Below are 14,620 nucleotides of genomic sequence, written 5' to 3'. Positions count from 1 at the left end.
TCCAACATGGCTTCTCTTATGTTCTTATGTGACACAGAGTGTTGGACTGGATGGGCCATTGGCCTGATCCAACATGGCTTCTCTTATGTTCTTATGTGACACAGAGTGTTGGACTGGAGGGGCCACTGGCCTGATCCAACATGGCTTCCCTTATGTTCTTATGGTTACATGAGGATTTGAGGATATGGAGCTACCTTGTACTAAATCAGAACACTGGTCCATCAAGTTCAGTATCGTCTACTCACTGTCAGGTTTTCCCCCTAAGTGCTCGATAAACAGTCCTTTGTTAATCAATAGGTTCCATTTCTTCAGAATCACAAGCGAGTAATTCTCAGACAGACGGTCTGAGTCAGATCTAGTTCACTACAGGAAATCCATCAATAATATAAGTGTAGCAAACGCATAGCAAGTAATGATAGGCCTCCCCCCACCCCGTAGTTATCTTCCCAAGCAATTCTTTATACATTTTGTTACTAAGCTGGTCCGTAGTCATAACATAGTGCAGGTGCAAAGTGAAGCATGGGAAGAAGGGAAGAAGAGAGATAACAGTATGCAGGACAGCTTGTAAGATAGGAACCCTTTCATGCCAAGGCACTTGACACTTGCAGGGCTTTCTTGTAGAAGAAGCCCAGCAGGAACTCATTTGCACGTTAGGCCACACCTCCTGATGTCACCTTTGTTTCACACAGGGCCTTTTTTTGTAGAAAAAGCCCGATGGGGACTCATTTGCACATTAGGCCACACCCCCTGGTGACACCATTGTTTCTCACAGGGCCTTTTCTTTGTAGAAAAAGCCCCGTGGAGACTCATTTGCTCATTAGGCTACACCCCCTGATGTCACCATTGTTTCGCACAGGGCCTTTTTTTTTTTAGAAAAAGCCCCATGGGGACTCATTTGCACATTAGGCCACACCCCCTGGTGACACCATTGTTTTGCACAGGGCCTTTTCTTTGCAGAAAAAAGCCCGTGGGGACTTATTTGCACATTAGGCTACACCCCCTGATGTCACCATTGTTTCGCACAGGGCCTTTCTCTTTGTAGAAAAAGCCCCGTGGAGACTCATTTGCACATTAGGCCACACCCCCTGATGTCACCATTGTTTCACACAGGGCCTTTTTCTTTGTAGAAAAAGCCCCGCGGAGACTCATTTGCACATTAGGCCACACCCCCTAATGTCACCATTGTTTCACACAGGGCCTTTTTTTTGTAGAAAAAGCCCAGCCGGGACTCATTTGCACATTAGGCCACACCCCCTGACAGCAAGCTAACCAGAACTATGTTCTTGTTCCAAAAAAAGCCCTGTCTACTCATACTGGCAAAGGCTATCACATCACCTACCACCAGCTACCTTTAACTGGAGATGGGACCTTCTGCATGCCAAGCAGAGGCTCCGCCACTGAGCCACAGCCCTTCCTCATGAACGCTTCATCTCTATTAAGTATTTCTGAAATGTGTTCTAAATTTGCCAATGATACTAAAATTGGGAGGGGTTGCAGATATAGTCGAAGACAGAAACAGGATACAGGATGACCTTGACAGGCTGGAAAGCTGGGCTAAAACCAATAAAGTGAATTTGAACAGGGAGAAATGTAAAGTTCTGCATTTCGGTAGGAAAAATCCAATGCGTGGTTATAGGATGGGGGAGACTTGTCTTAGCAGTAGTCTGTGCGAAAAGGATCTAGGGGTCTCAGTGAACCATACGCTGAATATGAGTCAATAGTACAAAGCAGTAGACAAGTGCACCTTTAAGACCAACTAAGTTTTATTCAGAATGGAAGCTTTCGGATGCTCTTAAGCAGACTTCATCAGACAAATGGGAATGGAAGCAGCAATTCTTAATATTAAGAATGTTATAATATTAATATTAAAACGTATGTTATTTAATAATATATTTATATAAAGCTTATATTGTTTAATAAAATTATATTAATACAAAACTTATATTAAGAATTGCTGCTTCCATTCCCATTTTGATGAAGTCTGCTTAAGAAGAAGAAGAAGATGATATTGGATTTATATCCCGCCCTCCACTCTGAAGAGTCCCAGAGTGGCTCACAATCTCCTTCCCCTTCCTCCCCCACAACAGACACCCTGTGAGCTAAATGAAGATATTGGATTTATATCCCGACCTCCACTCCAAAGAGTCCCAGAGCAGCTCACAATCTCCTTTCCCTTCCTCCCCCACAACAGACACCCTGTGAGGTAAATGAAGATATTGGATTTATATCCCGCCCTCCACTCCAAAGAGTCTCAGAGCGGTTCAAACTCTCCTTTCCCTTCCTCCCCCACAACAGACACCCTGTGAGGTAGATGAAGATATTGGATTTATATCCCGCCCTCCACTCCGAAGAGTCTCAGAGCGGCTCACAATCTCCTTTACCTTCCTCCCCCACAACAGACACCCTGTGAGGTAGATGAAGATATTGGATTTATATCCCGCCCTCCACTCCGAAGAGTCTCAGAGGGGCTCACAATCTCCTTTCCCTTCCTCCCCCACAACAGACCCCCTGTGAGGTAAATGAAGATATTGGATTTATATCCCGCCCTCCACTCCAAAGAGTCTCAGAGCGGTTCACAATCTCCTTTCCCTTCCTCCCCCACAACAGACACCCTGTGAGGTAGATGAAGATATTGGATTTATATCCCGCCCTCCACTCCGAAGAGTCTCAGAGCGGCTCACAATCTCCTTTACCTTCCTCCCCCACAACAGACACCCTGTGAGGTAGATGAAGATATTGGATTTATATCCCGCCCTCCACTCCGAAGAGTCTCAGAGGGGCTCACAATCTCCTTTCCCTTCCTCCCCCACAACAGACACCCTGTGAGGTAGATGAAGATATTGGATTTATATCCCGCCCTCCACTCCGAAGAGTCTCAGAGTGGCTCACAATCTCCTTTCCCTTTGTCCCCCACAACAGAAACCCTGTGAGGTAAATGAAGATATTGGATTTATATCCCGCCCTACACTCCGAAGAGTCCCAGAGCGGCTCACGGTTTGGAGGCCCTCCCCCCGCTTCAGGGTCGTCAAAGCCGGGGGCAGGGGGGAGGGAAATGTCTGCTAAGAACTCTATTATTCCCTATGGAGATTTATTCCCATTGAAAATCATGGAGAATTGATCCGCGGGTTTCTGGGGCTCTGAGGGGGCTGTTTCTTGAGGTAGAGGCACCAAATTTTCAGTATAGCATCTAGTGTCTCTAAAGTTTCAAAAAGATTAGACCAGGAGTTTCAATTCTATGAGCCCCAAAAGAAGGTGCCCTTATCCTTCATGATTTCCTATGGAAGGAAGGAATTGAAAAGGTGTGCGGTCCCTTTAAATGTGATGGCCTGTACTCCCTTTGGAGTTCAATTATGCTTGTCACAGCCTTGATCTTGGCTGCACCCCTAATGTCTCCTGGCTCCACCCCCAAAGTCTCCTGGCTCCACCCCCAAAGTCCCCAGATATTTCTTGAATTGGACTTGGCAACCCTATTGGTAGACCAATGTGTATGCTGTCCTGTACAAGAGAAATCTGGGTTGGACTGACTCTCTCTCTTTTAGCTGTTTTATGGTCTGTTTTTTGAAAGGGAGCAAATTGGTTGGATGTCTGCCTCCTCAAGCAAATGCTCGGATGAACAGCTCTTTTTTACAGGCCCTGCAAACCGGGTTGCCAATCCCCAGTCAAAACCAGCAGAATTCAGGTAGCACAAACGTACCCCGTATATTCAGTTGCTCATTGTATTCAATTGCTTATTTCATACACACAATATATACAAACATGTTCTTAAAAGTCCCAGTCCACCAAAGTCCACTGTATTCCAAAGTCTGCTTTGAGATGCAATCTTTAATTTCTTGTCAGAAGTGTTGGAGAAACCCGTCTCTTCTTCTTTTTTCTTCTCCAACTCTTCTTACAAGAAATCGAAGATTGCATCTCAAAGCAGACTTTGGAATACGGTGGACTTTTGTGGACTGGGACTTGAAGAACATGCTTGTGTATATTGTGTGTACGAAATAAGCCACTGTATACAATGAGCAACTGAATATAAGGTGTACGTTTGTGCTAGCCGAATTCTGATGTTTTTGACATATCTATATCAGGTATCCTCTGTTCTTACCAAATCCCCATTTGGGGGCAGGGGATACCCTGATTTGGAGATCTTCCCCCCACTTTAGGGTCATCAGAATGCAGGTAGGGGGATGTCTGCTGGAAACTCCATTATTCCCTATGGAGAATGATTCCCATAGGGTATAATGGAGAATCGATCAGCGGGTATCGGGCTTTAGGAGGGGGCTGTTTTTTGGAGGTAGAGGTACCAGATTTGTAGCATAGCATCTCCTAAAAACACGCCCCCCCCCATGCTTCAAAAAGATTGGACCAGGGGGCCCAATTCTATGAGCCCCCAAAGAAGGTACCCCTATTCATTATTTCCAATGGAGGGAAGGCATTTAAAAGGTGTGCAGTCCTTTTAAATGTGATGGCCAGAAAGAAATTGCTGAGCAGTCGGGTTAGAACGGATAAAAGGAAGCCCTTCTTCACCCAAAGGGTGATTAACATGTGGAATTCACTGCCACAGGAGGTGGTGGCGGCTACAGGCATAGCCAGCTTCAAGAGGGGGTTAGATAAAAATATGGAGCAGAGGTCCATCAGTGACTGGATGGGCCGTTGGCCTGATCCAACATGGCTTCTCTTATGTTCTTATGTTCATAAATAGCACAATAAAATTTAGAGATTCCAAAGCTCCACTCCTGTGAGCTCCTGGTCAAAATGAGACCTTCATGCATACTTCATCAGACAGTGGAATGGGGAACAGTGAATTACATACAGATGGTGGGCAGTGGTTAGGAATTCAAAGTGGTACAAAGTTAGAATCCAATGGCAAAATAGCGAAATTGACAAACTGAAAGGCCATTTGGTCTGGTTAGCATATGCGTGGGAAACTAATTGAAAGTAACCTGTCAGAACGGGAGAATGATGGTTGCGAGTGTCATAAGGCAATAAATGCTGTCTGTTAGTTCCTCTATGGACAGACCTTGAGACGATGAGTTTGGGAAACCAAAAACTGAGCCAGGAACCAGCTCACAGAACAGATTCCTGATAGAGGAAGAAGATCACCACCTGAGCAACTTTAGAGTTGACCTTTATTGTCTTCCCATGACAGCACCGAACAAAGAAGTTGAGGGGAACCCCTGCGTTTGGCTCGCGCCGCGTATATTTGCTAGGCACGTTGGCCTCACTGAGCGGAAGACTCGCTCCCCCCATGGAGGCGGTCGTGGCTCAGAATGGCCACAATGGTGACGAACTGCATGACTTCCCCAAAGCTGATCTCCTGGTCCTTGTTGGTGTCCAGCTGTTCGAATACATTGTCGAGCATGCTGGGGTCCTTCAATTTCTGTGGGAAACAAATGAAGAAGAAGATATTGGATTTATATCCCGCCCTCCACTCCGAAGAGTCTCAGAGCGGCTCACAATCTCCTTTACCTTCCTCCCCCACAACAGACACCTTGTGAGGTAGATGAAGATATTGGATTTATATCCCGCCCTCCACTCTGAAGAGTCTCAGAGCGGCTCACAATCTCCTTTACCTTCCTCCCCCACAACAGACACCCTGTGAGGTAGATGAAGATATTGGATTTATATCCCGCCCTCCACTCCGAAGAGTCTCAGAGCGGCTCACAATCTTCTTTACCTTCCTCCCCCACAACGAACACCCTGTGAGGTAAATGAAGATATTGGATTTATATCCCGCCCTCCATTCCGAAGAGTCTCAGAGCGGCTCACAATCTCCTTTCCCTTCCTCCCCCACAACAGACACCCTGTGAGGTGGATGGGGCTGGAGAGGGCTCTCACAGCAGCTGCCCTTTCAAGGACAAATGGAAAACGAAGGATGGGCATCGTGCGTGCTCAGGTACCCAAATCCTGTTAGAGTCTCTCCATCAGTTCAGAGATGGAAATAGGAATGTAAGATGATTCCAAACTCCTTCTAGCATCCCTTTTTATATCCATTTAAAGAGACGAGGACGTAAGGAGGGTACGACTCTGTGCAGGATGGCACAACAGTCTTTGTGAGTGAGGGTTTCAAGACTATAGTTGAGGAGAAGGCGAAGAAGGAGAAGGAGGAGGAGAGGGAGGAGGAGGAGAAGAAGAAGAGACAACAACTAGCAGAATGTTTGGCCCATGTGCTTTCAAGAATCAAAGCTTCTTTCATCGGAGAAGAGGAAGAAGAAGAGAAGGGGCAGATTGGATTTATATCCCACCCTTCACTCGGAGTCTCAGAGCAGCTTACAAACTCCTTTCCCTTCCCCTCCTCACAACAGACACCCTGTACGGTAGGTGGAGCTGAGAGAGCTCCGACAGAAACTGCTCTTGTAGAGAACAGCTCCGAAAGAACTTGTGACTGGCTCAAAGGTCACATCAGCAGCTTTGCATGGAGAAGTGGGGGATCAAAACCCGGTTCCCCCAGATTAGAGCCCACTGCCTTAACCGCTACACCAAACTGTCTCTACACCATATTCAGAAGCAGTAAAGCTCTAAATATCAGTGTTAAGAAGCAACATCAGGAGTACCTACCTTGGCATCTATATCCAAATTGCTGGCTCTCAGGGTAACTGAATGGCCCTCAGGTAAAACAGAAATCTGGACTTCGGGCTGCCAGGTCCCCTTGCCCATCTTGGGGGGGGGGCATGTTCCAGGAGTGGACATCATCACTTTGCACCCAGAAGTGACATCATTGCACTGGGGATGTTGCACAGCGACATTCCCAGGGTGGGGTTTTTTATAGAAAAAAAACAGCAGGGACTCATTTGCATATTAGGCCACACCCCTGGCATCACCGTTGTTTTAAACAGGGCCTTTTTGTTTTTTTTTAAAAAAAGCAGGGACTCATTTGCATATTAGGCCACGCCCCCTGGCATCATCATTGTTGCGTGCGGGGCTTTTTGGTAGAAAAAGTCCAGCAGGGACTCATTTGCATATTAGGCCACACCCCTGGCATCACCGTTGTTTTAAACAGGGCTTTTTAAAGGGTTTGTAGAATCTTTCGGGCTGAAGTGCCGTGTTCTACTGGAGAAAGTTTTTCTTCCAGACGTTTCGTTCTCAGCTGCGGAGAACATCCTCAGTGGCGTTGCAGCCGGAGCAGGCGCTCTGACCTTTTTTTGTTTAAAGCAGGGCTTTTTTTGTTAAAAAAAACAGCAGGGACTCATTTGCATATTAGGCCACTCCCCTGATATCATCATTGTTTCGTGCAGGGCTTTTTGGCAGAAAAGTCCAGCAGGGACTCATTTGCATATTAGGCCACACCCCTGGCATCACCGTTGTTTCACACAGGAGTTTTTTTTTGTAGAAAAAGCCCAGCAGGAACACATTTGTATATTAGGCCACACCTCCTGACGCCAAGCCAGCCAGAACTGCATTCCTTTTCCTTCCTGCTCAAAAAACGCCCTGAACATTCTTGTTAAGGGGACAAATTTCCCCCAGTGGCCAAATGATCCATGGCAAAGAGCAGCCCCCCAAACCGGGGGATCCTCTACTGGAACCTGGGGACTAGATAGACCCCTGGTGGAATACAGCTCTTCTCATGTTCTAAGACCATGGGATTCAGTGGCCTATGAAGTGGCCACCTTCTGCTGAGATTTGCACAGTGTCCTGGCCATTGCAGAATCTGTTTTCCCCCGTCCCTATCACAGCTTCCCAGCTCCAGCTCCAACAGAACCAGGCCTCAGATTCAGCGGGAGCTCACAGGAGCACAGCTCCTGAACCTTTCTGAGAGTTCCGCCTCCTCCTCCTGAGAGTTCCACCTCCTTGTCCATTGAATAGTGCTGGCAGCTGCATAACAATCCCTGGATGAGTTTGGGGGGGCACAGTGGTAGGGCTTCTAGCCCCACTGTTGGACCTCTTGATGGCACTTGGGTTTGGGGGTTTTGGGCCACTGTGTGACACAGAGTGTTGGGCTGGATGGGCCATTGGCCTGATCCAACATGGCTTCTCTTTATGTTCTTATAGGGTTGCCAAGTCCAATTCAAGAAATATCCGGGGACTTTGGGGGTGGAGCTGGGCGACTTTGGGGGTGGAGCCAGGCGACTTTGGGGGTGGAGCCAGGTGACTTTTGGGGGTGGAGCCAGGTGACTTTGGGGATGGAGCCAGGAGACATTGGGGCGGAGCCAGCAGCAAAGGTGTGACAAGGGCAATAGAACTTCAAGGGAGTTCTGGCCATCACATTTAAAGGGAAAGCACACCTTTTAAATCCCTTCCCTCCACAGGAAGTAATGAAGGATAAAGGCACCTCCTTTTGGGGCTCATAGAATTGGACCTCCTGGTCCAATCTTTTTGAAACTTGGGGGGCATTTTGGGGAGAGGTACTGGATGCTATGCTACATACGTGGTGCCTCTACCTCAAAACACAGCCCCCCCCCAGAGCCCCAGATACCCGCGGATCAATTCTCCATTATTTCCTATGAGAATAAGTCTCCATAGGGAATAATAGAGTTCCCTCCCCTCCCCCCGCTTCCTCTCTCTCACTCACACACAGCTGTCTCTGGTGCCTCCACAACGAGGTCTGCAAAGTACAGGGGCTAGGCTGCTCTCTTTCACACACACACTCACTTGCAAAACTAATGGAGGGGGCCGTGCTCTGACGAGGTCAGGTGTTGCTAACCCTTCCCCATGAAGCACTTCCTGCTCCAATTTAAAGGAACGCACACATTTTTAAAACCGGACCTGTTTGCATGTCCTGCCGGAGCTCTAGAAGTACATGGTCGTTGTGGGGGCAGGACTTCCCCCACTGGCCAGATGGCTGGGGGCGGGGGGAAGCCTGTAAAACCGGGGGGATCCCCTGCTGGGACCTGGGGATTGGGAAGCCTATGCTCTTATGTTCTTATGTTTCTACAAAAAGGACCCCCGAGCAGAACAAATGCCAGGTTTGCCAAGTCCAATTCAAGAAAGATCTGGGGACTTTGGGGGTGGAGCCAGGAGACTTTGGGGGCGGAGCCAGGAGCAAGGGTGTGACAAGCATAATTGAACTCCATGGGAGTTCTGGCCATCACATTTAAAGGGACCGCACACCTTTTTAAATGCCTTCCTTCCGTAGGAATTAATGAAGGATAGGGGCACCTTCTTTTGAGGCTCATAGAATTGGACCCCCTGGTCCAATCGTTTTGAAACTCGGGGGTTATTTTGGGGAGAGGCACTAGATGCTATACTGAAAATGTGGTGCCTCTACCTCAAAAAAAACAGCCCCCCTCAGAGCCCCCGATACCTCCAGTTCAATTCCCCATTATACCCTATGAGAATCGATCTACAAATAGAGAATAATAAAGTGCCCAGTAGACATTCCCGCCCCCCTGGTTTCTGGTGAGGGATTGGCGTCTCTACTCACAAGTTGCTGCCAACTTCTTCAAAGTAACACAGACACCCCATCCCAAGAGGAAGCCTTTCCAATCGAAGACTGAAGGGGGAAAGTCACATGGTGACTGTGGGGGCGGGGCTTCCCCCCACCGGTCAGCTGACTGGGGGCGGGAAGGAGCCTGGGAAAGCAGGAGAACCCCCGCTGGGACCTGGGGATTGGCAAGCCTAACTAATGCCCATGCCTTGATAAAGAACGTGCCTTACCTTCATGAAGGTTGGGAAGTTCTTGGTGATGAACCCTTTCAGCTCCGCTTTGCTGAGAGTGTCAAAGTCGCCCTCTTGGGCTGCAGATTCGTGGAACAGTTTCAGGATGGTCTGAACGGATTGCTCCATTTCAGTCAAAGGCATCTTGGGTCCGCTTCTGATCTACGGAGACAAGAGCCGGTTGGTTGGGGGGGAAGGACGGAGGTGTGTCCCTTTCAAAAGACTTCTGCTCAACTGCACAAATGCTGAATACCCTATTTCTCCCCCCCAAAAAAAAAAATTGTTCAAAGACACATTAGCTGCCTACATGGCATTGCTTCTAAGAGAGGAGCAAGATGGCATCCCCCATACTGATTCCCAGTATCCCTCTGACAGCCTTTGATCAAATAGATCTGGCAAAGTTTCTTGAAGCTCTAATAACCAGCAAAATAAGGGCTTTTTGGGTAGCAGGAACACTTTTGCCTATTAGGCCACTCCTCCCTGATGTAGCCAATCCTCCTGGAGCTTACAGGAGGCCCTGTACTAAGAGACTTGTAAGCTCTTGGAGGATTGGCTCCATCAGGGGTGTGTGGCCTAATAGGCAAAGGAGTTCCTGCAATGAAATTGCTGAGCAGTCGGGTTAGAACGGATAAAAGGAAGCCCTTCTTCACCCAAAGGGTGATTAACGTGTGGAATTCACTGCCACAGGAGGTGGTGGAGGCTACAAGCATAGGCAGCTTCAAGAAGGGATTGGATAAAAATATGGAGCAGGGGTCCGTCAGTGGCTATTAGCCACAGCATATTATTGGAACTGTCTGGGGCAGTGATGCTCTGTAATGGTGCTGGGGGGGGAGGGGCAAAGTGGAAGGGCTCCTAGCCCCAATTGTGAACCTCCTGATGGCACTTGGGGATTTTTTGGCCACTGTGTGACACAGAGTGTTGAACTGCATGGGCCATTGGCCTGATCCAACATGGCTTCTCTTTTGTTCTTATGTTTCCAAAAAAAGCCCTACTCCTTTGCCTATTAGGCCACACACCCCTGATGGAGCCAATCCTCTAAGAGCTTACAGTAGGCTCTGTACTAAGAGCTGTGTAAGCTCTTGGAAAGAGCCCCGTGGCGCAGAGTGGTAAAGCTGCAGTACTGCAGTCGGAGCCTTCTGCTCGCAACCTGAGTTCAATCCCCGGCAGAAGCTGGTTCAGGTAGCCGACTCCAGGTTGACTCAGCCTTCCATCCTTCCGAGGTCAGTCAAATGATTCCCCAGCTTGCTGGGGGGAAAGTGTAGATGACTGGGGAAGGCAAGGGCAAACCACCCCGTAAAAAGTCTGCTGTGAAAACGTTGTGAAAGCAACGTCACCCCAGAGTCGAAAACGACTGGTGCTTGCACAGGGGACTACTTTTACCTTTAAGCTCTTGGAGGGTTGGCTACAGAAGAGGGGTGTGGCCTAATAGGCCAAGGAGTTCCTGCTACAAAAAAAAAGCCCTGCTCATTTGCATATTAGGCCACACACCCCGATGGAGGCAATCCTCCAAGAGCTTACAGTAGGCCCTGTACTAAGACAGAGAGGAGACGACTGAGAGGTGACATGATCACCATCTTCAAGTACTTGAAGGGCTGTTGTATAGAGGATGGTGTGGAATTGTTTTCTGTGGCCCCAGAAGGTATGGGTTGAAATTAAATCAGAAGAGATTCCGGCTCAACATCAGGAAGAACTTCCTGACCATTGGAGCGATTCCTCAGTGGAACAAGCTTCCTCGGGAGGTGGCAGGCTCGCCTTCCTTGGAGGCTTTTAAACAGAGGCTGGATGGCCATCTGACAGCTATGAGGATCCTGTGAATTTAGGGGGAAGAACTTCCTGACTGTTAGAGCGGTTCCTCGGTGGAACAGGCTTCCTCGGGAGGTGGTGGGCTCTTCTTCTTTGGAGGTTTTTAAACAGAGGCTGGCCGGCCACCTGGCAGCAATGAGGATCTTGTGAATTTAGGGGGAGGTGTTTGTGAGTTTCCTGCATTGTGCAGGAGGTTGGACTAGATGACCCTCGAGGTCCCTTCCAACTCTATGATTCTAAGAGTCCTGTAATCTCTTGGAGGCTACAGAAGAGGGGGGTGGCCTAATAGGCCAATGAGTTCCTGCTAGGAAAAAAGCCCTGAGCAAAATGTCGGGTGCTTTCACACAAGAGATTTGCCCTGACCTAGCCACACCTTCCATTCCGATTAAATGCACACGATCACACAAGGACGTCTCCCCTCCAAGCCACACCCATTCTCACCCTATCTCCAGATGCCACCTATCTGGATTAAAACGTCCCCTGAATTGCAAATCAGCCGGTATCATAATGCCCCTGTACAAATCGATGGTGCGGTCTCATTTGGAGTACTGTGGGCAATTCTGGTCATTGCACCTCAAAAAGGATATTATAGCATTGGGAAAAGTCCAGAAAGGGGCAGTTAGAATGCTTAAAGGGTTGGAACACTTTCCCTATGAAGAAAAGTTAAAACGCTGGGGGCTCTTTAGCTTGGTGAAACGTCGACTGCGGGGTGATATGATACAGGTTTACAAGATAATGCATGGGATGGAGAAAGGAGAGAAAGAAGTACTTTTCTCCCTTCCTCGCAATACAAGAACTCATGAGCATTTGATGGAATTGCTGAGCAGTCGGGTTAGAATGCATACAAAGAAGTACTTCTTCACCCAAAGGGTGATTAACATGAGGAATTAACAGCCACAGGAGGTGGTGGCAGCTACAAGCATAGCCAGCTTCAAGAGGGGATTGGATAAAAATATGGAGCAGAGGTCCATCAGTGGCTGTTAGCCACAGCGTATTGTTGGAACACTCTGTCTTGGGCCGTGATGCTCTGTATTCTTGGTGCTTGGGTGGGGAGGCACAAAGGTAGCCCCACAGGTGGACCTCCTGATGGCACCTGGGTTTTTTGGCCACTGTGTGACACAGAGTGTTGGACTGGATGGGGCATTGCGCTGATACAACATGGCTTCTCTTATGTTCTTATTTAAGTCTCATATTTGCTGGCCATCTGAACTCCTGGGTGCAACTCATTAGTGGAAGAGCCGTGTGGTCGCGCCACGCTGTTTCCAGCGCATTCGGTTCTTTTTATACTTATACTTTATTTGATTTATATCCTGCCCTCCCTACCAAAGCAGACTCAGTCCACTTTTTTCCTAGCCCTGCTCCAAAAAGCACTTGTGTGCTTCTCAGCTTGAGCACACACCCCAGGGAACTTTGAAAACAACAACGACCACCCTTTCCACTGCAGGTCCATGGTTGAGACGCCCAAGCAGTCTGAACAGCCAACCACGGACCACTGTCGTGATCCTACCGCTTCAATGGCACGAAATGGCTTGTTTGGAGCTGAGATAATATTGTGCCAATTTGCCAGTGTGATAGCACCCATTGTATGGAGCAATGGTGGGAAGACTGAGGTGACCCATAACCCAGAATTTCACCTTTAGCCATCCAAAATAAAGGCCATCGGTTTCCAGCCAAACATAACCAACCCCTTCCTAACTCCTAATACCAGCATCTTAGCACAGCTTCCCTCTCAGAAGAACATAAGAGAAGCCATGTTGGATCAGGCAAATGGTCCATCCAGTCCAACACTCTGTGTCACACAGTGGCCAAAAAACCCAGGTGCCATCAGGAGGTCCACCTGTGGGGCTACCTTTGTGCCCCCCCCCCCACCCAAGCACCAAGAATACAGAGCATCACGGCCCAAGACAGAGAGTTCCAACAATACGCTGTGGCTAACAGCCACTGATGGACCTCTGCTCCACATGCTTATCCAATCCCCTCTTGAAGCTGGCTATGCTTGAAGCTGCCACCACCTCATGTGGCAGTGATTTCCACATGCTAATCACCCTTTGGGTGAAGAAGGGCTTCCTTTTCTCCATTCTAACCCGACTGGTCTTCGTGAGGTCTCTTCTGAAGGACAAGTTTACTCTTCCCCGGTGACCCTGGGTCAGAGGCATATGGGAGGTAGAATTCTTTCCTTCCATTGGAATGGATATCACACAACTCCAATAGCACGTTCACACATGCCAGATATTGCAGTTTCAATCCACTTCGATGACCGTTTGCAGGTGGATTTTGCCATTTCACGCAGGGGAATCCCATTGCAAAGGAGGGGATGGAAAGTGCGTTATTTAGCGCGTGTGAAAGCACTGCCTCTCCAAAGTGGGAATCCCTATATCTGTGCTCCCACTGATGCCGCGCACAATCTGCAAAAGTTTCCCAGGTCACAAATATCCTTATCAGTGGATAGACTTGCCCAGCACAAACGCTAAACAGAAAATAACTCCGAAAGGTCTTACCTCTGTCAATGACGAGGGAGAAAGCAACTGTGGGTCAAAAGGACGCAGTGCTGCTCCTAACAATGGTCTCTGGTCCCTGCTTTTATGGGACCCCTTCAGAATCTTGGGCCCTCCCCTGATTTTGAAATCATACAAAATCACATGCCAATCGGTCTGTGGTTCTTAGACATGCTCATGATTTTTTCCAGGTTCTTCCTAAAATAGTGGGGGTTTTTTTGCGAGTTCTAGAGAATTATAGCCTGTGGCTTTTTTGGGGGCGGGGGGCGGTGTCATGATGTCTAATCAGCAATACCATGGTTTGCTTTAGCTGATTTTTTTTTTTAAAAAAGAAGTTTTCCACCGAAAAAGTTGAAGAGTGCATTTCCTTAATGTCATTTAGATTATTGTGAAAGAGTACCCGTAAGCATCTCTGCAAGAGTCCGTAGACTTAAGTTTCATATTATCTCAGTTTTTCTTCTTCTTCTTCTTCTTCTTCTTCTTCTTCTTCTTCTTCTTCTTCTTCTTCTTCTTCTTCTTCTTCTTCTTCTTCTTCTTCTTCTTCTTCTTCTTCTTCTTCTTCTTCTTCTTCTTCTTCTTCTTCTTCTTCTTCTTCTTCTTCTTCTTCTTTGCCATTCACAGATGCAGCTCAAACTTTTGCTGCATGCATGTATCCTCTGTTGCCCTTCGCAGATAAAGCAACGCTGCCTCGAGTTAAGTGACCTTGAATGGGTTTTTACTTTAGAACGGGGCTGGCCAAA

The 14,620-nt window shown here is 48.0% G+C and overlaps 1 protein-coding gene across 1 annotated transcript; it reads right to left on the bottom strand.

The window, feature by feature from the left end:
• Positions 1 to 5,099: 5,099 nt before the first annotated feature.
• On the bottom strand, positions 5,100 to 13,940 carry LOC132588503 (protein MRP-126-like). Its single transcript, XM_060260909.1, has 3 exons — positions 13,884 to 13,940; positions 9,583 to 9,744; positions 5,100 to 5,368 (listed from the first exon to the last, which is right to left on the bottom strand). The coding sequence occupies exons 2-3, from the start codon at positions 9,724 to 9,726 to the stop codon at positions 5,210 to 5,212; spliced, it is 303 nt and encodes a 100-aa protein (XP_060116892.1). The 5' UTR covers positions 9,727 to 9,744; positions 13,884 to 13,940; the 3' UTR covers positions 5,100 to 5,209.
• Positions 13,941 to 14,620: the final 680 nt, after the last annotated feature.

The sequence above is a fragment of the Heteronotia binoei genome, chromosome 1 (genome assembly GCF_032191835.1).
Source record: "Heteronotia binoei isolate CCM8104 ecotype False Entrance Well chromosome 1, APGP_CSIRO_Hbin_v1, whole genome shotgun sequence".
In the NCBI taxonomy this organism is placed as follows: Eukaryota; Metazoa; Chordata; class Lepidosauria; order Squamata; family Gekkonidae; genus Heteronotia; species Heteronotia binoei.
This window is presented reverse-complemented; position numbering and strand designations above follow the sequence as displayed.

What these genes read in the sequence shown, in the direction of transcription:
- LOC132588503 (XM_060260909.1), bottom strand. Translation starts at nt 9,726, where the DNA reads ATGCCTTTGACTGAAATGGAGCAATCCGTTCAGACCATCCTGAAACTG. An exon ending in ACTTCCCAACCTTCATGAAG is followed by an intron (nt 5,369 to 9,582) that starts GTAAGGCACGTT and finishes TGTTTCCCACAG; the next exon opens with AAATTGAAGGACCCCAGCAT.